Here is a 25,803-nt window from a genome sequence, read left to right as displayed (position 1 = left end):
CGTCACCCTTGATTCCCCAAGATACATCAAGTATAAGGTGCGTGAAATATTTTTTCTATCCAAACTTGTCTTCCAACTAAAGAGAATGTTGCCATAGTAGCAGTTAAATATTTTATATATTTCAAACAAACCTGTTGTTTATATTTTGCGAGCTGTTCTTCTTTCAGTTTCAGCTCATGTTTCGTGACTTCCAGATCATTCTCCATGCCTAGGCTTGGTATCTCGGATGCCAAACTGGCTGGTCTAAAATATGACAGAAAATAAAGTGAAAGTTATCTAGAACTGAAAACCTATCAAGGAATGAATTTGGTCAAATAGGTCAGTACGAGGGGGTCCACAGAAACACAAAAGATATTAGGCATTTCGAGGTTTGGGAAAAAACTGGGTCGAGTTAGCATTGCAGTGCATTGTGGGACTGTTTTAGGAGATAAAATAGACGCCATCTTGGAAATACGTTACCTAAAACACTACCACAATACACTGCAGTGCCAACTCGACCCAGTTCTTTCTTTAACCTCGGAATGGCTAACGTCACATTGTCTTATATAATATTACAATAGACCTCCTCAGCTCTGACGTAACGTTGTCCCATTTCAGACCACGTGTCATTCCCTTGAGAATAATATTCTTTGTTTGAGTTGTATCAATATTCATGTGTCTTCTCATGTACAACCAAGCACAAACCTTAAACAAAGAAATGATACTCTAGGGAATGACACGTGGTCTGAAATGGGACAACATTACGTCAGAGCTGAGGAGGTCTATTATTAAAAGAAAAGTGGCAGTTATCTCAAGAGAATAACCCTAGCGTCAGCCTTCTAAAAATAAAAATATATTTAATTGAGTAGTGGCTTGGTTACGGCCAAATACCTTTCTTGTACTCGTGCGTTAAGGGATATGATCTCGTCCTGAGCTTTTGCAAGGGCATCAACCATCTGTAACAAAATAACCTTGACATTAATCTACAATTAAAATGCCAAGTTATATGACGTCCTGCTAGCGTGAATACTTGAAATCCCAACGAATAGCAGCCTGCGTTGATTGGTGGTTGTCGTCCTCTCGCCCCCCTCCCCCCTTGCAGAGAAAGGTATGTAAGCCGCAGACGTTTCGGTTTCCAAACTTATTGACTGAAGAGAAATTGTAAATTTAGGGTCTTTATGAGCACATGTACATGCTATGGGTTCTCATAAAGCACGCGCCCCGTACCAATCAGAAATGAGAAACTGTAAATTAAACTAGGGTCTCTGTTAAGTTCAAAACTTTCTCAGACTCACGTAGAAATAGAAAATGCATGCGTGTGCTCTGTGCTCTAATAAATTGAGCACGTGCCCCAACCAATCAGAAACGAGAAGCTGTAAACTAAACTAGGGTGTCTGTCAAGTTCAAAACTTTCCCAGACTCATGTAGAAATAGAAAGTGCATGCGTGTGTTCTGTGCTCTAATGAACTGAGCACGTGCCCCAACCAATCAGAAATGACCGAGAAATCGTAAATCTAGTGTCGTCATCAAATTAAAAATCTATTATAGCACGTGCCTTCATCCAATCAGATAGAACTTTTATAAAGGTCGTCACAGCCCATGTCTTTAGTCTGAACACCAGTCACTTACCTCATCCTTCTGACTTTCTATCGCAGTCTTTTCATTTCCTAGATACTTGATTTGTTCTTGTAGTAAGTTACTCTGTTCTTCAAGAACAACTACCTTCCTCTTGAACTGATCTCGCTCTGACTTGACTTGATCCCTGTAATCATAACAATAATCATATCAGTGTCAAGCCTGAACGTACCGATAGAACTGATTCTTCGATGGTTCTCAAGAAAATCCTTGATTATCCACCGGTAATCTTATACTGAAACATTGGAATGTGCAGCTATCTGCTCAAACGGTACTGACCTACAGCACATACCCTACACGTTACGACATGCCGTAACATTGAAATGGCTTCCCATAAGAATGGCTTTCGTATAAGTGGGAAACGTTTGGTACTGGCTTATACCAAGTACACGTTACGACATGCCATAACATTGAAATGGCTTCCCATAAGAATGGCTTTCGTATAAGTGGGAAACGTTTGGTACTGGCTTATACCAAGTACACGTTACGACATGCCGTAACATTGAAATGGCTTCCCATAAGAATGGCTTTCGTATAAGTGGGAATCGTTTGGTACTGGCTTATACCAAGTACACGGTACGACATGCCGTAACATTGAAATGGCTCCCCATAAGAATGGCTTTCGTATAAGTGGGAAACGTTTGGAACTGGCTTATACCAAGTACATGGTACGACATGCCGTAGCATTGAAATGGCTACGAATTTCCCACTAGTCGTTCAAAAACCACTCTGAGTCAGTACCATAATTTTTTCAACCCGCTCAAATTTTGCACCGTAAATTATCAGCTTCTAGAAAAACCACTTCAGTCCAGACTAAGATATACTTACAATTGAGACTGTAGCTCTGTAGATTCAGACACTTTATCGGACGCTGATGATTTCAGGAGCAGTAGTTCTTCCTCTTTTTGTGTGGAATGGGTCTTTAAAGTATCCATCTGTAAGAACAAATTACCATTGATTAATCTTTTGTTCCCACAGAAAATTGGACCCCTCACCTAATCGCGCTGCGTCTGCGAGGAATTACATTTGCCGCTTTCTTCAAGTTTTAAAATCTTCCTCGGAGACCCACGAAGGGTAAAGAATTCTTCTTCTGCACGTTTTAGGTCATGGCGGCGATGTCTGTGGTATTTAACAACATGGCCGCCACGTCTTTGTGTTTTGCCTCTCTTTTGAATGATTGCAACAATCGATAGCCTTGAGGTCACAGGGAAAAATGAGAGGAAACTGAGGCCTTAAAGGACTCCTTTCCATTGTATACTGGGTCTACGAGAGATATAGGTTTGCTTGCTCTAGATTAGGGTGTCCACAGAACAAGGAAGGCTAGCGCCCGAGGAAATAGAGTACCGAAGTGATGACGTCTAAAAATCGTTTTTAAAGACATTTAAGATTTTGGTGACACTATCAGAAATAGCATGTAAAAGTATAACATAGTGTGAAATTTCATACCGATAGAGCGAAAAATGGCTGAGATATACATGTAGGTAATTTAATACCAAAATATCCCCATACATTTTCTCTCATTTGAGACTGGATCTAGAGTGATTGGATTCAGTCCAAAATAAAATAAAATAAAATGTGTAGAGCTTTTTGGAGCTTAAATACCCAATATTTCCATTTCTGGAGCTCGTAACAGCCTTAAAGTTGGCAGAAATATAAACATTTCAAATTTGAATTGCAAAATATGAAATTAGATGACGTCACACTTCGGTACTCTATGATGGTTTTAGACTCTTCCACAGTCTCTCGCTCGTCCGTTCCGTCTCCACGCTTAGAGACTGTAACGGTACAATGACCGAAAGGACTTATGGGTCCCGAAAACTTGGACTCAGCGTGCTTTGGGAACCAAAATACTCGTCCACAGTCTCTCTCTTTTTCGCCGCCATCTTGAAAATATTGAAACGAGAGAGACTGTGGACGAGTATTTTGGTTCCCAAAGCACGCTGGGTCCAAGTTTTCGGGACCCATAAGTCCTTTCGGTCATTGTACCGTTACAGTCTCTAAGCGTGGAGACGGAACGGACGAGCGAGAGACTGTGGAAGAGTCTATGATGGTTTGCGCGAAGAAATCGAGGACGTTTTCCCTACTGCCTACTCTAGGTCTTCTAGATTACCTCTTTCTTTAATGCACTGTACTGTGCCTGCAGTTCATCTAGTTTACTTAGAGTGTTCTGCTTTTCTTGAAGGATCGCTTCTTTCTCCTGGTTTAATGTTTTCACTTGGTGTTCGTTTTCTTCACACATCTGACAAACAAGATTGAATGATCGTTTTACCGAATTTTCATTTAAAATCGAAAAAGAAAAGAAACGAAGGAAAAGATACTAAAAAAGGAAAGGTAAAGGAAAGAATAGAAAATACAGAGGAAATACAGCCTGTGTTGCAGGCTCTGTGGAGGGGAGGAAAATGGGAAAAAGCTTCTGCAGGGAAAGAGAAAAAAAAGTATAAGAAAAAAGAGGCGAGAAAAAAATAATTTAAAAAACTAAAAGGAAAGTAAGAGATAAAGTAGTTACCTCATGTTAAGAGAATATTTGGTGAAAATCAACGCTCACTTACTTTCGTCTTGTCATTTTTCTCCTGTAGAACAGCTTGGTAATCAGAGTTCAGCTTCTCATATTTTTCTATTACTTCAGATATTTTCTTTTCCGTGTCGCCCTGGGCACTAGTCAACAGGCTCTTCTCCGAAACTGCAGCATCAAGCTTTGAAGTGACTTGGGATATTTCATTTTGCTTTGCTTGGATTTCAGTCTCGTATTGAGAGCATTTCTCCTGTAAGTCAAAATAATCATAAGATCAAAACGGCAATGCGGGGCAGTATTTATTCAACACAAAAATCGTGATGCGCTCAATATGATACATGAGGCCAACTTTTAACACAACAACGCTGCGCTTAAAATCGTCTCGTGTAACTCCACATTAAGTTTTTGTGGTAAAATTAAGAGCCGTTACTTCATATTATCGTTCGCATGGCAGCCAAATGAGTGCGCTGTTGGGGAGTGGCGGTGGGGAGGGGAGGAGATGGGAACCATCTTCCCATCCGTCAGCAACCCCCAAAGCAACCTCTCCCCCCTCCTCCTCTCTCTCCTCATTCTTCTCCCCTCCTCCCTCTCTCTCCCTATGGCCACTTTGCAAAATACGGTACAATTTATGAGATATTACCGAATTAACTGTGAGTTTCGGTAAACCGCATACATTAATATAGTTTAACAAATCATTACTCATCTCGAATACGAAATGGTTATTTGGGGCTAGGTAAATAATAGGCTCCTATGCTAACGTTCGTAGGGTCGTCACGTCGTCACGCAACGTTTCCCTAATGTCGTCTGCATAGGTTAGGTAAATCATAGAACTATTAGTATTCATTTTGAGAGCTCAAAATAGGGTCGTCACGTCGTCACGCAACGTTTCCCTAATGTCGTCTGCATAGGTTAGGTAAATCATAGAACTATTAGTATTTAATTTGAAAGCTCAAAAAGAAAGATTACAGAACACCATAATAGTACAGAAGGCTAGTAAGGATATTTACTAAAGTGAAATCACGTATTATTACATGGTTGATGGTTAGTACTTTGTACCTTAAAGTCTAAACAGTAAGTGACAAAGGCGCTCTTTTTAAAAACTAAGCCAGAAAAATAAAGAAAGTAGTAATTTTGGTGACCAACAAACATCAGGGAACTAAAATGAAATAATTAGGACGTACGATAAATTAGACACATTTAATCCTCTCTTTACAGGTTTACGTGCTGAGCTAGTCCAAGAACTATTGCTCTTTGTGAAACATAGTCGAGTATCCTCGTGCTGAAAGTCGAGTATAAGATGTCAGACGTTCGTTTCGGATTCTCTCCACTTACTGTGCAAGTAAAACAAACCCTGCATGCAGATATTGTACCTTCATAATGTCCCTTTCTTGTACGGTATTTTTCATTTGCTTCTTTTCTTCTTCCAACTGTTTAGTCATGGTGTCCAATAACGTTCTACTTTCGTCGAGTTCACTTTTAAGGGTCTTTATCTCGGTTTGTTTGGTATTGTTGTTCTCCTATGTGATGACAGTTCAATAAAACAAAGTGACCCTTAACGAGAAATACTATCGGTCGGCAATGACTCGATAATCAAATGATAAAGAGAAGGCGGCCATGTTGGCGGTATAAAAACAAGATTGACCTAATGATTCGTTTTTAAGAAAATACCGCCGACATGTCCAATATAATGTTGTGTCGAAACACGTTTGTAAACATTTCATGAGTTCCAATTGATGGAGAACGAGCACAAAGTATCAAGTTGAGTCATTGGAGTATCGTAAAATTGAGAATTTCACAGTAAGAGTGATAAGTAGGCTCTTGCTTTCGTTACGCGAGTCTCATTTTTGGGTTATTATTATCACCCTGTCGTCTATTCTGGTGGAGAATCAGTCACACACAACTAAGTTGAGTGGGTTGTTAAGTGCACGTGTCCATGCTACACAGAGTTGAAGGTGCAAATAAGGAATTACATGCTTGCGTAAGTCAATTAGAACTTAGTTGAAAACAATAGAACTTCATGGTGGAGAATTTCCACACAAACTATTAGTCTTAAAACGGTTACTTAACGGTTACTTGAAACTCCTCATTCCATGCTTAGTAGAATTGGAGGTGCAAAGAAGGACGTACCTGCTTGCGTATGTCTTTTAGAACGTAGTTGAAAACAATAGAACTTTATGGTGGAGAACCCACACACGAACTATTAAGTCTTGAAACGCATCATTCCATGCTTAGTTGAATTGGAGGTGCAAAGGAGGACGTTCATGCTTGCGTACGACTTTTAGAGCTTAGTTGAAAACAAGAGATCTTAGCTGTTGTGTTAGTCTTCATGGTGGAGAACCCACACACGAACTATTAAGTCCAGTGAATAGTTAGGTACTTGAAATGCAGTATTCCATGCTCAGTAGAGTTTGAAAGTGCAAAGAAGGAAGTACTTGCTCGAGTATAAATGTAACTTACCAGAAAAAAATTAAGAAAGCTTTTTTGTAAATCTGCTGGAGAACCCACCACAAACTATCAAGTTGAGAGAGGTATGAATTGTAGTGCAAAATTCCATGCTATATCAAAGTTGATGTAAGTGCTTGCTTGCTTGTATTAAGAATTGGATGAAAGGAAGAAAGCCTCGAGTACTGTGTTAATTTACTGGTAGAGAACCAGCAAAGCTCAATAGAAATAAGTTACTGATTGAAGTGCAGTGAATACAATCCATGCAACGCAACTGAGTTGAACAAGAGAAATCGTCAGTTTGAAAGTAAGAATGGTGCATGGCGTGAGAGAGACGTCGTGAACAAAGAAGTACTAAGCCAAGCTGAGCAAGTTACTTGAAGTGCGATGACCCATAATAAGTTAGCTGAAGACGTGCAAGAGACTTGTGTATCATTCATGCAACACTCTATACCTTCAGGTTGTCTCTTTCTTCTTCTGACTGTTGCTGTCGGGACTTCATCGTGTTCAATTCACTGGATAGTCTTTCTTGTGTTGCATTTTTCTCTTCCAGTTGAGCCAGGAGTGATGTCAATACAGATTGACTCTTTGTTTCCCGCTCCTTATAAAGTCATCGCCGAAACATAATAAATAGTTGAAAATAATTTTAGTTTTTCCTCTACTTAGATGGTGCGGTAGTTAGTTATTAGGACACTCATTTGACAGAAACACATGATAAGACAGACTAGACATACTCTAGGTAGTTTCAATGATAAATCAGTAATATTAGTAGGGAACTCGTATAAAAATAGACTAGACAGAGACTAGGTAGATCCACTTGGAAGGTGTGGTCAGTAATATTAGTAGGGAACTCGTATAAAAATAGACTAGACATAGACTAGGTAGATCCACTTGGAAGGTGTGGTCAGTAATATTAGTAGGGAACTCGTATAAAAATAGACTATACATAGACTAGCTAGCTCCACTTGGAAGGTGTGGTCAGTAATATTAGTAGGGAACGCCTATAAAAATAGACTATACAGAGACTAGCTAGCTCCACTTGGAAGGTGCGGTCAGTAATATTAGTAGGGAACTCGTATAAAAATAGACTAGACATAGACTAGGTAGATCCACTTGGAAGGTGCGGTCAGTAATATTAGTAGGGAACGTCTATAAAAATAGACTATACATAGACTAGGTAGCTCCACTTGGAAGGTGTGGTCAGTAATATTAGTAGGGAACGCCTATAAAAATAGACTATACAGAGACTAGCTAGCTCCACTTGGAAGGTGTGGTCAGTAATATTAGTAGGGAACTCGTATAAAAATAGACTATACATAGACTAGGTAGCTCCACTTGGAAGGTGTGGTCAGTAATATTAGTAGGGAACGTCTATAAAAATAGACTATACAGAGACTAGCTAGCTCCACTTGGAAGGTGCGGTCAGTAATATTAGTAGGGAACTCGTATAAAAATAGACTAGACATAGACTAGGTAGATCCACTTGGAAGGTGCGGTCAGTAATATTAGTAGATAATGTATTTGTAAAACAGAGACTGTCATAGACTTTACAGGAGCTGCAGACCAGACAGACAGATAGAGAAAGAAAATAGGTGATTCATACTTGCATTTGTTAAATATTTAGTGTTTGTTACCTTTATGACATCTCTGTCTTGTGTTGTGTTTTGCAATTGTAACTTGGTTTCTTCCAACTCTTTTGTCAACTTTTCCAACAATGTTCTATTTTCATTCAGTTCGGTTTTATAGGTGTTAACTTCTGTTTGTTGTGCATTGTTAAGTTCCTAAGAATTCCCATATCATTATCACAAAATAAATGTCAAGCAAAATAAAAAACAACAATAAAAACCCAAAAACTAACTAAATTCAAGAAAACAGTGGCAAAATAACAGAACTAAAAGGAAGGAATTCCCATACCAATATCACAAAATATATGTCAAACAAAATACAATGCGGACCCAAAAATTAACTAAATTCAAGAAAACAAAAACACTATGATTATGAAAACAAAACATACAGGAAAAAAAAAACATAAGAGCAAAATTTCCCACCACCTTACTGTGCCAAAATAAACCACGACTAACATGTTCGTATATTATCTATATAAAATCTCGAAACAACTCCGAAAGTAGGAGAAACAACGTCCTTCTCAAAATATTCGAAACATATTTATACAAATATGAGAGAATCAAAATCACACCATCTTACGTACAGCTACCTTAGCATTATCTCTATCTTGTGTTATAACTTGTAATTGATTCTTGGTCAGGTTTAAGTCTTCAGTAATCTTTTGTAACTGTTCTTTCTGATGGTTGAGTCTACTAGTCAGGGTACCAGATTCCTCATTCTTAGTCTGCTCTAATTTCTTTAACAAAGATATCCAAAGAACGCTTATGTGAATTGGATAGAAGTAGCAAAATCTCATTTGTCGCTGCTGCACTGTGCCCTAGGTCTCATATGCATTTTTGCAAAAAGACTATCATTTTATTCAAAGTTTATAACATTCTAAGTTATAGAAACACAACTCTTATTTAAAATTTAGAAACTGATACAAAAATGATGAACATTTTAATAAAAGGGGGTTAAATTCTATTGTTTGTTCGATGCTTGGGACTTTGATTATTGTCCGGTTTCCAGAGTACCAACGGGGATTCCAGTTTATCGAGGTTAATTTTACAAAAGATGTATGTGAAAAACTTTGGGACCACAACCAATGCCTGGTTTTGAGAGGATTCTGGTTTATTGAGGGTTCGGAATAGAGGGGTTCCACTGTATTGCCTTGTGTTATTCTGTCGTGTGCATACATAAAGAACCTTGAGAATGGCAGACAAGAGAGAAGTATTTGGAGATGGATGATGATTAGCGGAGTGCTTTTCAACACTTCTCTCTTGTTCTGCCACGTTCTTTATGACTTAACACAGCACAGCAAGAGAGTTAATTCCTTTGTGACAATACAAATCAGAATAGCCCTTATTTTGGATACAATTGACAAAATACAAAGTATGCAAGTGCCTGCTGTGTGCTCTCATAAAGCACAATGTCTCAACCAATCAGAAAGCAAGATTTATACAAGTTATTTTATAATGAATGTTATATACACCTTCTTACCTCCAATTCTTGTTTGTGTGTTTGAACAAGTCTGGCATTCTCATCTTTCTGTTTCTCTAAGTCTGTTTTCTACAATAATAAACAAGGCCAACATTTATTTGTAGTTGGTTACATCATAGAGAAAACTTATGGTATGGATGACTGGCCTGTTGCACAACCACTATTTGTGTCGTTAGGCAATGCTCTCTTACCAATGAATTTATTTGATTTATCAATTTCTTTGTCTGCTCATCCTGAGATTTGCCTAGCTTTTCCAGATCTTTACTGTGGCACTCCTAAACAACATAAGTCTTTATTTATTCAACCAGTGTATACAGCAAGAGTGGAGAGCAAGGGCGGATCCAGGGTTTTTTGAAGGGGGGGTCTCAGGGGTAAATCTTGTGGGCAAAGGAATCCCAGTCGCATTTTTACCACAGGAAGCCCATTTGACCTCAGGAATGACAGGGGGGTCGTGACCCCCCCGACCCTCCCCCTGGATCCGCCCTTGGAGAGGAACAAATCAGGAAGAAAGGAAATAAAACAGCCACAAAGATATAGGGAGGGAGAATTCCAAAAAATGGCTTTAAGGATAGGGAAGGTGAATATTCAGATGCCTATTTCTCTCTGCACTACACAAGAATACAATGCATTTTTATTAACCTTTGCCTCTGCAACATTTTCAGTCAGTTTTGCAGAGGAGAGGAACGAATCAGGAAGGAAGAATAAAACAGCCACAAAGATATATGGAGGGAGAAAAATGGCTTAAAGGATAGAGATCAAGATGAATATTCAAATGCCTGTTTCTCTCTGCTCTACACAAGAATACAATGTATTTTTATTAACCTTTGCCTCTGCAACATTTTCAGTGAGTCTTGCAATCTGGATCTGTGATTCTGCTGATGCTCCCTTTAACTCATCCAGCATCCTAACATGCAGTAGTAATGGTTGATATTACATGGTATAATATTTAGGGGTGCCAAATGGTCAAGAAAGACTTTGTTAGACCACAAGACGCTTACTTCAGAATTTAAGGCCAAGACTCCTTTAGACTGAGACTCCAACACAACATGAATCGAAGGCCAAAATTTAGCCTTTGAAAAAGCAATTTTTAAAAAATGATAATTTAAGAAAATTTTGCAAGACCCTGTAATTTCTCAAAACCATTTGACCCTTAATATTTGATACCAAATTGCCAGAAATAACTATTATAATTATGACACAGAAACTTCCATACTGTTTATTTGATATAGGAAATCTCCCAACTAAAAATGATTAAAATTAATATACATAAATAATATAGTGAGCTTGGAAACTGAATATGGGTGCCAGAAGTGACAGTTGAGTCCCTCACTTCTACCCTACCAATGCTTTATATGGATAAATGAAATTTAGGCAAAGTTAGACTCGATCTGTGTAGCAGCAAATAGCCTACGATAGCAGCTGTTCCCATTTGTTGTCTGCCCGCTGGCCACCTATATACGTTAAACACATGCTATTACAATCACATGCAGTTCTAGTGATTACGCTAGCATTATCTTTGGTCATTAGCAGGTCTGAGCTATTTGATTGGTAATTACCACGATTTTGATCAACACTATTTATTGCTTATGGGTCAACTTGATCGCACGCTATCCAATAATCGGCCAATAATCATTTGCATTATGATATTTGCTATCACTACCCTCTGGCAACCATAAGCTAAATGCTAAATGCCATAAGCTCATCTGCTAGTGATGAGCTTAACCTAGATTATTTAATATTATTAAAGATATTTAGATGTTAGCCATACCTGTCTTTCTCTCTGAGTTGGTCATTTAAATATGTCAATCTCTCTGAATTGCTGCCAGAGTTCTTCATTAGTTCAGCAATCTCACATTCCTAAGAAAATATGAAAACTGCTGAATTAGTTTGAACTGAATGGTTAAAATCTTATCACTGCAGTTTCCATTATGCCTGACCACTAAACATCAAGTTCCAACATACAAATTTGGTTCTAATAAATGTCAATAAAAGAAAACTAGTTTAACTAGTTTATCTAGTCTCTACCATATTCAATAAAAAAAAGTTCCATTTCATCCATTACAATTATTTGATTGACATCCAAAAATTGGCTAAACTGAACTTAAAGTTTTGTGGTCATTTGATAAAGGGTATAGGGTATACCATATATCCTTTAAAAAGTTAACTAACAAAATTGTACAAATTAATGCAAAGGTTTGTACGTCTACGGTTTACTGAGGTCTACTGAACTTATAGTCTAATTTGTGCAATTTCTTACATAGTTTTTCACAGATATATGGTATGCAATCTATACATTTTTCAGGTAAATTGTTACGAAAGCTCTTATGCAGACAAAAACTTTTACGTGAAAAAATTGGCAAGTTTGTAAATTAGCACACAGAAAACCAAGCAAAATTAAGCATTTTAATTGCAAACAAAAAATAGAGTAGTGTGTATTACAAGTATATATTTATTTCTAAAGTAACAATACAGAGAAAGACTGGCATACGTGCTAACTTGAAAACAAAATTATAAATTTGATAAAAGCAAATTTACTTATTTTGAACACTTTAATTTACTGTTACAAACTTTAAATTAAAATAGAAAACACAAATACAAAAGTCCATTTTTAACAATTCAATTTATTGAATTTTTTTACAATTTAATATAGATAACAACTTATTAGATATATATAATAATAATTGCAGTATTTATTAACTTATTTGACAAATGTTTTTATTGAATTTATTTCATAAATAAGGGTATGTATTATAAATTATTATTATCATTATTACTACTGTATTACATACTTAAAGATTTATAGAATGGCAATATTACCACTAAGAAAATATTATTATCTTAATACTAGAATTTTTCATTCCACTAATAAAATATTGATATAATCCCCAATAAAAATTGAATTTGCACTATATTTTATATTTTCCCTCCCCTCCCACCCCCCCCCCCCCCCCACGTCATAATTTTTAAAGTACATTTTTATGAAAAAGTAGAAAATTTATAAAGTTAATGATAAAAAGCTATTTTACTAGAGACTGTTTTAGAAAACCTATTCAAAATATCATGAATTGCTCATGTACATAAATTTCGATAATTTGTTAAATTGTTGAGACAACTTAAATACAAATTCTTTCATTGCATTCAAATAATTCCTATGGAGCTGATGAGCTATTAGTCACCACTACGTTCAATGCTATGCACTGATCAATGCACAAAAGTTGAGACAGGTTAATTGGTAGTAGAGTACTATCAATCAAAATAATGGTTTGACCCATGTAGCTTTATGTCATCTCACGGTTTAATATTGCTTGATAGCAATCTACTGCAAATTAACCTGATTGCAGCAAAATGTCTCAATCAGAATGCAGCAATGAAACCAGCAATAGACAAGATTATAGCAAATTCTTTTTGAGGAGGCAAATGGGGAAGTTATAGAAAAACAGAGTATATTGCTTGTCACTACCACAAGTACGGCAGTGGGTGTGGCACAGCTTAATGGAATGAGACTGAAAGCAAACTCTAACAAGTCAAGAGCATGAAGTGCAGCTTGGATATTATTGCTGAAACCCCAGTCAAACTCAGGACAAAGCAGCCTTCACTCTCAGTGGGTTTAACCAAAGAAAAGCACCTCCAAAGGCAACAGGGGAAAAAATACTCAGTTACTTAGCAGTTTTCTCACTGAAGCTTCATTTGGAGGACAAATTCATCTGTATTGTCCTCTATTTCTGGGCTTTTGCCAAGCCACTATGAATAACTATAAATTTTTAAAATCTTGAATATTCCTATTCCTCCTTGAAAAATAGTTCTATTAATTCCAAATTTATCCCAAAATGATAGCACTGACATAGACCCTAACCCTAATGACATTTTCGTACCTAAACTACCACAATCCGTTTAAAAAACCTTTTTTCATATTCAGATGTTAAAATGTTGAGAATACCAAGTCAATTCTGTGGTATCACAGAGTGGGACAATCACAACAGAGCTAGGCTCCAAATTAAGTGAAAGCCCAGAGATCGAATTAGAATTTAGAAGTTCATTTTTGAGGAGGGAGGAAAACCGGAGAACCCGGAGAAAAACCCTCGAAGCACAGGAGAGAACCAACAAACAACTCTACAATTTGTGAAAATTAGCATAGCCATAAAGGCAACCAAAAAGGATTCTGGAAGTTTAGGTGAAAAACATCATGGTTGAGGTTTATCATTCAGCGTTTTTACATTTGGAGCTTGGATTATAAGTTAGTAGATTTATGGGGGTGTAGTAAAGCGTTATTTGTACCAGGACGGCCAATGGATACACCTACCAGTTTGGTTTTATCTGATGCCAGGTTCATGGTCTTAGCCTCACTTATTTGGAGCTGCTTTTGGAGCTCTGAAAACATAAAAGATTTTTTTAAAAACTGTAATGGCTGCAATTGTGCTAGTTCTAGACAATGATTTACTATGAGTTAGTGTTGATGCTGATGATTATAACTCTTGATAGAAAAAGAAATATTGAAACTATGAGCCCAATGGTAAGCTAGTTACAATGCTGTAAATTAATAAATCTTTATAGAAATACACTCTTGGTATCTTTAATAAACATTGATACTAATGGATATGCAGAGGAGAAAAAAGGTGCTTGTCCAAAGTGTGGATAGCAGTATTCATGTTAATGTAGGTCGCATCATGGTTGGTTGGGAGGGTCATCATGATGCTAACGTTTCCATTAGAAGAGAGAAAATACAACAAATGACTAGGAGCGGTTCATTTTATGCTGCGCAGTGCATTCTGAAATCTCATTGTAGTGCAAATTATTCATCTTTATTTCCAATATGTAGAATAGAAGAAACAAATATTGAAACTTTGAGCCCAATCACGGTGATAGTTGTATATAATTTTATAATACTACGCACAGATGCATGATTTGTTTATCCACAAGAAATGGTGATTAAAATTTTTGATGATGACAATGATAATTAACCAAACAAAAATTTAGTTCTCAGAGGTTAAATTCTGTCGATTTTTTAGGTTTTGGTTGAGGTTTTGTACCATCATGTGATGACAGCCATTTTTGATGGCAGAAACAATATAACCGTTTTATATAAGAAAGAATTCAGTTCCTGAGAGCAAAAGTATTTTATAGTTCTGCCAACTAACCACAGGCAGCCCAAGCCATATTATGGGCGTGTGCAGTGATGGCACAAAACCTCATTTGGAAAAAGGTCTGCTGATGATAATGATCTGTGATAATGTTGACCTGTGTATTATTACCTAATGTGGCTGACTTGATCTGCTTCAGCTCATCTGACATGGAATCAAATTCATTTTCTTTGCTTATCAACTTGGCTGTGAGGTCTAGAAATAAAGAAACAGCTTCATTTATTTGGATATTGTGTCATTTACTAACAAAAACAGGGTACCTCATTGAAGTTCATACTGTGCCTGAGGTCTTGAATATACAGGCTAAGGACGTTACAGCAAGGTCACCAAGTTCAGTTTCAAGACCAAGGACACAGTTTTTTCCCTATCTGGACTGACTTTAGGTCAATAAATAACATATTAATTTTTCCCCCATTATTTTACTTGGATGCAGTAAACCTTATGTCAGGATACCAGACCGTGGGCAGACATAGAACATATCATCCGCTCAAACAGCCAATAAAATTGCATGATTTTTAGAATACCGGATACCGGACAGGAAAAAAATAAGAAACAATATCTACAATATGACTCTAGTCATGATCCTTACCTTCAATTTGTAATTTAAGAGAATCATTTTCCTCCATGGCAATTTTTAGTTCATATTTCTGAAAAACATAGTAAGCAAAATTTAAAATGTTAATCATTATCTGATGCTAAATCCCAATTTCATCCATGAGAGCATAGCTGAGATTGTTTCAGGGTTCGATCTGTGAGTTAGCTGTGTCCTCAATTTGATTAGCCCCGAGGTTGTTTCAGGGGTGCCATGACTTTTGTTAGCCCAGAGGTTGATACAGGGTTCGACCTGAACCCGGTTGTACAAAGGGTGGATAGCACTATCAGACGGATAATTCTTATCCAGTGAATAAGTCTATTGGATAACAGCATTGACTTATCCACTGGATAAGGATTTACCCCTTGAATAGCACTATCCACCCTTCGTACAACTGGGCCCTGTGAGTTAGCCATGCCCTAACTTAGATCATCTCAGAAGTGGTTTCAGGGTGTTGATAAAATGTGAAAACTTATTGCAGGAACTTACAGTGTTTTCTATTCTTGTCTGGTACTGTTTCTCCCTTTCATTACTAAGGCTCAACTCCTTCTCTAACTTTTTGATTCTTTCCAGCTGTTCTTTCATGCCCTGTGATGCCTCACTTGAAACAGCAGAGTGCTTTTCTTCAACAGAGAATATTTTTGCTTCTAATTCTTGGACTTTCATTTGAGATTCTTCAAAAGAAGCTTTGAGTGCCGACAGCTGTTGGTTGGACTCCAAGAGTTTGTGCTCCTTTTCTTGCAATTTCATGGTTGTACTTGATTTTTCCACCTAAATAGAATGAGAAAAATCGATGTCTCTTTACACCAAAAAAAATTCCTGCAGTAGTTGATGTGTTTCTAAGGTTTTTCAAGCTTTGTACCTTGGTTTGCTCCAGTTGTTCAGTTAGTCTTTTCATTTCAGCTTGCTTTTCTTGGAGATCTTGTGTTAGGGTCTTGATTTGTTCCTCTTCAGTCTAGATTAAAAACAAAAAAAAAAACACTCTTAATATTGAAATCCCTGTCTTCGTTCATTTACATTCATTCATTCATTCACTCATTCTTTCATTCATTCATTCATTAAGTCAGTCAGTCAGTCAGTCAGTAAGTCAGTCGGTCGGTTGGTCGGTCGGTCAGTCGGTCAGTCAGTCGGTCGGTCGGTCGGTCGGTCGGTCAGTCGGTCAGTCAGTCAGTCAGTCAGTCAGTCGGTCAGTACCTCTGTTTTGTACTGATTTAGTCATTACCTTCAATTCATCTCCAAGAGTAATTTCTTCTTCTTCAAGTTTAAACTGAAGATCTTCATTTTTCCTTAAATATTGATAAATAATTTGCTTAAATTTTCGGTTACCTGATGTTAGTATAAATACAGTGTAGGTTTATCTTTTATGAAAAATATACAATGTCATATGACATTAATTTGGCCATAAAAGGAGATGGATGGATGAATGAGAAGGAGAGAAAGAGAAGGATAGGCAGTGAAAGGGATGAAAAATTGAGAAAGGTGTACAAATGGATGGACATAGAGACTAGCTGACCAGATTGGTAAATGATATAAATATTATTATGTAAAAGGAAAAAATGGAAGAAACAAATGGATGCAATGATTTACCTTTTCTCATCCTCTATTTGCAAGTAAAGGTCAGCTTTCTCCTTTTCTGCTAAATCAACCAAATTCTTCAGTTCTTGGATACTTTTAGCATTATCAGCTGCGGCTTGCTCATGTTTTTTCTTAATGTTAGCCAACTCCTCCTCTGCCTATTCATATAGCAACCATGAGATCAGTATCTTAGAAGTGTCCTAAGGAGTTAATTATTAAGTTCCTAAGGTTCCAAAAAAGTAAGAATACTGTAAGCAAAAGCCAAGAGCATGTATGGAAAGGAAATCCAGAAGCTCTTGGTTGAAAATCAAGTTTTTTTGCTGCAAAAAAAAAAGGCAACCAAGTTCTGAACTTCTGCAGGAAGTTGAGAAGTTCATAACATGCTTCCTTTCAAAGTTCCGAAGCTGTTCACCAATTTGGCAACATTATTATTTCTGAACATTGTTTGGAACCCGAAAGTGTAAAGGAATGTGAATCTGATGGTAAAAATGAGCTAAAATTCTAGATTTTGCTTCCTAAAATTAAATTTTCTATTATCAAAGGAAGTAACTTTTGTGAGTCGTTTTTACAAAAGGTAAAGGTAATTTGTTTTACTTCGATAACGCGGGGAGTGGTTGCCCAAATCTCTCGAGGCAGGGGCTCATGTTTAATGTGCTCGAAGGTGCGCCCTCCACCCCCTCTAACTATCAGTGCTCCTTTTTACGGGTATTTAAAGCTAATTAAAGCTACACAGAACAGAGAGAAGTCGAAATACATTGAAAAGATGTATTAATATTGAAACAAATCAAACAAAGAATCCTATTTACAAGGATGAATGACTTGTGGTCTAAAATGGGAAAATATTACCCACAATAAATTGGTCTATTAATTGCTGTTTATATGGTTCTCCACACCAACTTCTCTTTTTATTTAATTAATATTTACCTTTGAAACTTGGCTTGTTGCACTAGCCACTTCATTCCTTTCAAAATCTCTTTCTTCAAGTAAAGCTTGAATTTGCATTTCTCTTTCCTGAAGTGCTTCCTGTAAAGAAACAAGAAAATTTTTATAATTGTAATAAGATGTTAAAAACAAAGTTAGCAATGACCTTCTCAAACTATTCAAATGTTGAAACCACTTCTGGTTAACGAACAGAACTTGGAATTTGGTGTCAGAGAATTCAAATAAAAACCTTCAAATCAAAGGAGAGATGCAACAAACCCGACATGAGATGAGATGCCGAGTTCAGGAATGTATTCCAAGACCCCATACATGAAAGGCAGGTACCACTACCACTACACCATAAAATTAAAACTTCCATCAAAGTTTACCTGTAATGCTAACAACTGTAAACTAACATGAGCTGGGGCTTTCCCAGGTGAAACATCAGGTTGATCTTGACTTTCAACCTACGAAATATGATTGCAATACAAGTCATAAGTAAGAACACCATTCTTGAATGGACTTGGGGTTTGGTTGGCAAGAGGCAGGCCCTCTCACTCCTAGACTGTCCATCTGGTAAGTCGAGCCTTAGTACAAACAAATACATCCATCTAAAGCATATTTAAAGCAGAATAAAATGCTGAATGGTTAAGGTAACAAAGAACATGTTTAATCAAATTGGACACCAAATTCCACAATTCCAAAACCAAGTAAAATCCAGTGTTTTTTCCTTCTGACGATCCATAATAAACTAACTCAAACAGTTTATAAAGTTCAATTGGAAGAAACCAAAAACCCAAATCTATGAAATTTTGTCTTGTGTAACAATGTGTGAAACATTACTGTTCAGAGCAAGAAATAGTGACCAGGCAATGACTGGCCAAAATTGGCACTTGTCTACATGGCCAAAGACCTCTTAGCCCAGTCTTCTTGAATGGTCACATTAACTGGTCACATGTTATCAGTCTGATATTGCCTGCCATCACGGTCTGGCTATTGAGCAGTCATTATTTTAGCCTTGACCGTTGTCTTAACAAATTGCTCTGGCATGAAACACCATCATCATGACACAGCATTTCCACATTTATAACAAGTTTTTTACAGTCATATAATATAAGAAATCTGCCAGTATTATAATTTAAATAATTTAAATAATAATTTAAATAATTTAAGATACATCAGTAAAAACACAAACACACCTCTCTTTTCTGTCCACCTGCAGTCGATGTAGACGAGCTACTGAGAGATAATGAAGTCGATTCAGGAGATACAACAGATTTATCAGTCTTGGCTTGACCTTGAGGTGTTTCATTTACAGAGTTCAATACAGATTCTTGAAGCTGAGGAGGGATTGATAATGGTTGTTCTTTTTGAGTTGGCGGTGGTGAACAAGGAAGTTTTGTAGATTCTTTTTTCCCAGTTTTGATAACTTTATGAATTGGTGCAAAGAGACCAAAATCTTGCTCGCACTGGAAGTACCTAGAACATAAAAACGGGGTTATAATGGGGGCTTACATTATGATAGCAATGTCCAATAGCATGACTACTATTACTATATTGTAAGTTAATATATTACAGGCTTAGTTTTTAATATTACTGGAATTCAATATTGCATGTTGCCCATTTGAAACTGGTTTTTCATTGCCGCAAAAAATATATAAGGTACTGGTGGACTATTTTTGATCGATGGCAGGGAAAGTTAAATTTCAGCATCAGTTCACAGATATTGCATATTATCAAACTCATTAATAATTCATGAGGAAAACACAACAGAAATCACGACTGTGAAGAGTGTTGTAAATCTGATACAAAACTGTGTTCATTTGCATAAACTTTAAGTTGGATTTTCTTGGCCAAATTCACTTTAATTTTGAAAATTTTAGTGAAACACAAAGGAACTAACCTAGACGTTTGATAAGTTATATACAGTATTCGTGTCCGTGTTGTATCAGATATACAATCACTCGGCTATGCCTCCTGGTTGTATATCTGATACAACACGGCCACTCATACTGTATATATTACTTAAACACTACAATAACAATACACTGTAGAAAGTATAAAGATAAAGAAAAGCACAAATATGACTAAAATGAAAATGAATTTGACATGACCAGGCCCTTTTGAACGAAGGGTGGATAGTGCCATCCAACAGACAAATCCTTATCCAGTGGATAAGTCAATGATGTTATCCAATAAAATTTGGCCACTGGATAAGATTTATCCGTTGGATAGTTCTATCCAACCTTCATACAACCAGGCCGTGATTTGCATGAAGGATTAAGCATAAATATGATTGTCTAATCTCTCGTAATTACAGAGCCAGTGATCCAATATCTCATTCAGACTTTTTAATAGAACGGAAGGATCAAATCAAAACCTTGTACCGAAATTTCAATTTTAATTTCACGAAAATAAACAACTCACATAAATAATGAATGAATGACATTAGTACAGCTGACTTAATACTTTGTAATATAATACCAATATTTATTGGTTGTGTCCATCCATTAGCGATGTGTTGAAGCTATTGTATTCATATTTAAATGTAGGGTTATATTATTAGACTAATAATCCAGAAGTGACGGGTTTAATTATCTTAATCATCAAAAGAAAATATGCAGCAAATTGCAAATATTAGGTCAATAATGCTGAGGTATCTTCCTAAATGATTCTTCGTCTAGATTCAAGTATCCATGGGATACCAAGATTTTTCTACAAAAATCTAGGCGTTTCTCTCGTTCTTTCAGATTTTCTTTCGGATAATATTCAATAATAACCTATTACTCTGCGATATGCAATCAGACTTGTACTGTAAATAATTTAGATGAAGGCCAACTTGAGCATTGTTTATACAGCACACATTGGACGATGATAATATTTCGTCTTTCCAAAATTATTATAATAGAGAGCAGGATTCTGGTTTAAAACAAAAAATACAAGTATCTATAAATAAATTTTAAGTAACGAGTAAAATAAATAATGAGTACAAATCGGTTTATATGCTAAAAAATTTGATTCCCTTCGAAAGCTTTGGGAGAAAGATTATGAATTAAAAAAACCAGCATGATTTGAATAAACTATAAGAATATTTAATATTGATAATCTGGGTCGACACATCAGTGTTTATATAATACCCAACTTCTTATCTCGGCTAGATATTTGTACTAGTATGTAAACAATAGGACATTTCAATGAACCCTACCTTGTTCCAGCCACTGCTCCGTCGTTTTTTCCTAGGGGTTCATCGAGTTCTACTCCAGCCCATTCACCCTTTGCGAATCCAGTAGTTCCCGCATATCTAACGGTTCCAATCTTAGTCCCACTAACAACCACTCTATCTCCTATCTCTAAAGCAGTCGTTGAATCATCGTTGTGATGAGTGACATTGACTTTATTGATTTTGGTAATTTTTTCGAGCTTAGTGAACACGCCGTGTAGCGGTTGGCACTCAAAGTATCTAACACCAGCGACCGAGCCATCATTTTTCCCCGTTGGTTCGTCAAGAATGATTCCAGCCCAATCACCTTTAGCGAATTTAGTCTCTCCAATAAACCCAATAACTCCTGTTTTAGTTCCACTCACTAACACACGATCACCAATTTTGAAGAACTTTTTTAAATCCGCCGCCGGAGTAGCCCCTTGTTGACTCGAAGACGAACTCGAACTCCGTCTTCGAACAACCGATTCGGATGATTCAGAACCTGTACTCCGTAAACTTGAACTAGATCCTTCCCTTCGGTATGATAGACGGGTTTCTGAGTTTTCTCTTGAAAGTTTGGGCAGAAGTTGTTGACTCGACGTGGCATGAACCGAACCTCGAGGACTAGCTATGCCACCAACATTATTAACTGACCCCCTAGGCCTCACTACACCGCTCCCTGTAGTAGATTTACCAGCAGAAGGCGTCGTTTTAACGGCTCCTGGAGTTGATAATGGTCTCTGTGCTGGATTTCCTCTAGGTTTTACTATTCCAGTCGGTGAAGTAGCCGACCCGCCGCCTCCTTGTATTGGTTTGTGAACTTTAGTCGGTGGTTTTAGCCCCGTCTTTACTTGTGGTATGTGACTCATTTTATTTTCACAACCAAATTAATAGAGACTTGGATATATATTCTGTTGAAAACGTACCATTCAGCTTTAAAGAAAGTTCTTTAGCTTGTAAAAGAAGGTGGTAAAATTGTACAGAACTTCGTCATCCTTCGCCTTGCAACCCTCGCAATCCAATATGGCGTCTAACTAGGTTCCAGGCTCTTACGTCATTTCCAAGTTTGGATGGCGAAAGTTCCAGTTACTCTAATTATTTATACTTGACAAACTTTACATACCAATATAATTTCCTTTGAATTTTTCTATATAGTAAGATGAAGTTAGGGTGTACATTCAAGTGAAGTATTTTAATATTTTTTATGTGCAGGGCATTGGGAAGGATTAAGGAAGTGGGCTCTGATCTGCCTGGCAATGACTAAATTTCAGCCCCCTCCCCCACCCACAAATCTTAATATTAATTACATTTCCTTTCTAGCTCTCTTGAATTAAGAATTGCATGAATATCATTATATGTGAGGGAAATTGAACTTACCAGTAGTTCCCATTAAATAATTTGCAAACATCAAACTGGTCTCTTTTTTAAAACCAACTTTCATGATTAAGATCTGAATTTCCAGAGACAAAACTGCCTCATTTCCAAATCACACTCACCATCATGTTAAAAAAAATTGTGATATATATTTTACATTTTAGTAACTTCTTTAATTAGCATAGTTTTATATACTATTTATCAATTTAGGGCCCCTATTGAGGGACAACAGTGTGCCACTCACACTTAAAGATTACCTTGTGGAAATGAAGGCCTGTTTACACAGGCGATTTTTGTGGCAATAGACCATTTTCAAGTTCCAAATTACCACTGTGTTCCTTGAACACAGACTCATTTACTCAGGGTTAGCTTAAGGGTTAGGTTAAAAGGATCTGTTATCAAGGAACACAGTGGTAATTTGGAACTCAAAAATGGTCTATTTTTTGCAAACAAATTTTATCTTATACCTCAAATCTTTGCAAGATTCACCTGCGTAAAAGGGGCCTTCAAGGTTATTATCACAACAAACATAGATTCAAGGGGTCATTTATTACTATTTTTTAATTCAAAAGAAGCACAAAATGGATACAGTTTCTTTGTATTTACAACTGTAAAATAAAATCATACCATGGAGTGAAATTGATTCTAATATAATAATGTAATGTCTATTTCTAAAGAGAATTTCTATTCAATGTTTTACCCATAAATGTGCATATAAAACACTAGTTACATTATGGTAAGAAAAAAAGAAAGAGTGAATATCATACACCTGTTTCAATAAACAATGTCATCGCCAAAGGTAATAGGCAATAGGCAAAAAACAATTGATGGTTTTCATGGCGGCCATGTTGGAGGAACTTAAAAGAATTGTCAATGAATTCTTTTCTTATATCCTCCAACATGGCCGCCATGTCTTTTGTTATTTAATTCTCTTGGGAAAGGTTGAAAACCATCAATAGAATGACTTTGGTTTCTGATTCTTATTCTCGTCAAGAGACTGATTCAATGTTGTTTCTACTCAACGAAACCATTTCCATGTCAGAATAACCTTTGTCGATGGCAACGTTTATTGAAATAGGTGTAATATTGTGCAGTTCGACCTCTGTTATATTGGTGTTTTGAATAGTGCACAATTATTACTATGAATAAAGGATCACACTGGAGATAAGGCATCGTACTTCTCTGGGCATAATAAACTACTCATATCATTTGAGAAATTTCAAGAAAGATTAATAATACAATCACCAAAGAGAATTCCATAAGGATATAAACTAGTTAGTTATGATAGTATTCAATTACTTCACACCATTTTGTTGTTGCTTGTTAAGTTAGAATTAGTGTAAGGCTAGAGTAGTCTATTTGGGTCTTGATTCACCATGTTTCTTTGTAAAATCTTCAGCATTTTTCATAAACTTCTTCCTGTCTTTGGTGTATTCTTCTGCAAGATCTCCACGCAGTGGATGCTCTGGTTCAGGGTTTTGAACTAATGCAACTAAAGCTTGAATTACTAAAAAGAGAAACCAAAATAAGAAGAATTAGCTACAAATGCTTTGAACATCCTTCAAACATAACTTTGTACTACTACTCTGTCAAATGTGCACATTGCAGTACAAAAAAAATCACAAGTATTTCAACCACATCCATATTTATCATATATTCCATATATCATATATTAACTGTTTGAGTTTGAAACCAAAATAAGAATAATTAGCTACAAATGCTTTGAACATCCTTCAAACACAACTTTGTACTACTACCCTGTCAAATGCACACAATGCAGTACAAAAAATATCACAAATATTTCAACCACATCCATATATTAACCTATTAGTAAAAATACACAGGTGGTTATAGAAAATCTTGCGCACTGATTGGTCAAGAAACTCACGCTATCACACGATAATCACCTCGAGCGAAAATCCAAAATGGCGGCCAGCCACTTTGTTGTTGTTACCGGGAAAAAAATGCCTTTTATCTTCTTTTTTTTTCTTTTTTTGAAAGAATCACCTATGTATTTATACTAAAACAATTATTTGCCTCAGGCTCAGTGATTATTGGGGAATATTTACCTCACCGCTCGAAGACTCGCATCTCGGTAAATATTCCCCGATAATCACTGAGCCTTCGGCGAATAATCGTTAAATATTAACTGTTTGAGTTACATAACTTTGTACTACTACCCTGTACTTTGTACTACTACCCTGTCAAATGTACACAATGCAATACAAAAAAGTATTTCACCCACATCCATATATCATATATTAACTAATGTTGACTGTTTGAGTGTGGACCAGGGAGCAAAATAGAAAGGTATTGTGCAAAAATATGTGTGGATATAGCAGGGCTGTAGCAGCTCAGTAGCTGGTCATGAAAACTTGCCTAAATAGTTTTAGCTCAGTTACACCTTGTTTCTGACTAATGTCACTGGTCAAAATGACCAGCAAGACAAAGAATTGACTGGACAAGTTCCAATTCTGGTCAGACATTGTCTGATGACTGGACAAGTTCCAATGCTGGTCAGACATTGTCTGATGACTGGACAAGTTCCAATTCTGGTCAGACATTGTCTGATGACTGGCAGTTATTTTCCCTGACATTGAGCAAAAGAAATTAACTCCTGAACCAATAAGCCTTTTCATAGTTTAAGAATCGATTCCACTGCACATGCGATTTTATCCCGAATTTTTCACCTTCTTTTGTTTAATTAAGAACAAAAGAAGGTTTAGACAAAAGAAGGTGAGAAATTCGGGATAAAATCGCATGCACAGTGGAATCGATTCTTAAACTATGAAAAGGCTTATTAATAAATTCATTTTCCCACATCATTGAAATTTACTGTAGTTTTAACAATAATGGTGTCATACCTTGATCAGTTCTTGTAGCTGGTTTCCAGTTCTCAGGACTAATAATCGGCAAACACACTTGTCCTTTTTCATCAATATTTGGGTGGTAGATCTTAGTCTTAAATGTAATCTTAAAACAAGAAATGAAAAAAAAAAATAATCAAATATAATTTCTAACTAAGAGTTTTAAAGATGCATAATATTATTTTATGAATGAGAAAGTCTATCCTCCAAGAGGGTGTGGATTAGTGTAGGGAGCCACCATATAAATTCTCCATACAATTACTCCCGCACTCCTTTAAAATGTGCTAGTTTAGTAATGGCTAGGATAAGGGATTGGCCTTTAGTTAGATATATAGCCATATTATGCTCAAACTGCTATGCATTTCTTGTTAATTTTTTGGGGGACTGACACACACTAAGGAACCAGAAACAACATACACGTATGTAAGGTGGCGCCCCTTTCACAGAAGTCAGGATTTTTG

The 25,803-nt window shown here is 36.5% G+C and overlaps 2 protein-coding genes across 5 annotated transcripts in view; both read right to left on the bottom strand.

The window, feature by feature from the left end:
* The window catches only part of LOC116296118 (uncharacterized), a 29,014-nt gene extending 6,896 nt beyond the window's left edge, over nt 1–22,118 (bottom strand). The window contains exons 1-25 of one of the 4 annotated variants that reach the window (XM_089032857.1): nt 21,105–22,118; nt 19,099–19,378; nt 18,289–18,366; nt 17,903–18,001; nt 16,991–17,136; nt 16,626–16,689; nt 16,266–16,358; nt 15,893–16,174; nt 15,401–15,458; nt 14,923–15,006; nt 13,974–14,041; nt 11,442–11,530; nt 10,496–10,577; nt 9,865–9,948; nt 9,674–9,742; nt 8,784–8,930; nt 8,203–8,349; nt 7,023–7,169; nt 5,497–5,643; nt 4,164–4,376; nt 3,725–3,853; nt 2,443–2,549; nt 1,609–1,741; nt 871–935; nt 132–243 (exon numbers count right to left, since the gene is read on the bottom strand). In XM_089032857.1, coding sequence (XP_088888983.1) covers nt 132–243; nt 871–935; nt 1,609–1,741; nt 2,443–2,549; nt 3,725–3,853; nt 4,164–4,376; nt 5,497–5,643; nt 7,023–7,169; nt 8,203–8,349; nt 8,784–8,930; nt 9,674–9,742; nt 9,865–9,948; nt 10,496–10,577; nt 11,442–11,530; nt 13,974–14,041; nt 14,923–15,006; nt 15,401–15,458; nt 15,893–16,174; nt 16,266–16,358; nt 16,626–16,689; nt 16,991–17,136; nt 17,903–18,001; nt 18,289–18,366; nt 19,099–19,378; nt 21,105–21,970 — 3,789 coding nt within the window. In that variant the 5' untranslated portion in view covers nt 21,971–22,118. The remainder of the gene's footprint in view (nt 1–131; nt 244–870; nt 936–1,608; nt 1,742–2,442; nt 2,550–3,724; nt 3,854–4,163; nt 4,377–5,496; nt 5,644–7,022; nt 7,170–8,202; nt 8,350–8,783; nt 8,931–9,673; nt 9,743–9,864; nt 9,949–10,495; nt 10,578–11,441; nt 11,531–13,973; nt 14,042–14,922; nt 15,007–15,400; nt 15,459–15,892; nt 16,175–16,265; nt 16,359–16,625; nt 16,690–16,990; nt 17,137–17,902; nt 18,002–18,288; nt 18,367–19,098; nt 19,379–21,104) is intronic. The other 3 variants (XM_089032858.1, XM_089032859.1, XM_089032860.1) reach the window with 3 other exon arrangements.
* A 900-nt stretch (nt 22,119–23,018) lies between these two features.
* The window catches only part of LOC116296149 (ubiquitin-conjugating enzyme E2 L3), a 4,473-nt gene continuing 1,688 nt past the window's right edge, over nt 23,019–25,803 (bottom strand). Inside the window, exons 4-5 of the mRNA XM_031704115.2 lie at nt 25,340–25,448; nt 23,019–23,982 (exon numbers count right to left, since the gene is read on the bottom strand). Of these exons, the coding sequence (XP_031559975.2) occupies nt 23,831–23,982; nt 25,340–25,448 (261 nt within the window). The 3' untranslated portion in view covers nt 23,019–23,830. The remainder of the gene's footprint in view (nt 23,983–25,339; nt 25,449–25,803) is intronic.

The sequence above is a fragment of the Actinia tenebrosa genome, unplaced genomic scaffold (assembly GCF_029948245.1).
Source record: "Actinia tenebrosa isolate PJP-AT-01 unplaced genomic scaffold, QUT_ActTen_1.0 PGA_scaffold1__47_contigs__length_23844297, whole genome shotgun sequence".
NCBI classification, from domain to species: Eukaryota; Metazoa; Cnidaria; class Anthozoa; order Actiniaria; family Actiniidae; genus Actinia; species Actinia tenebrosa.
This window is presented reverse-complemented; position numbering and strand designations above follow the sequence as displayed.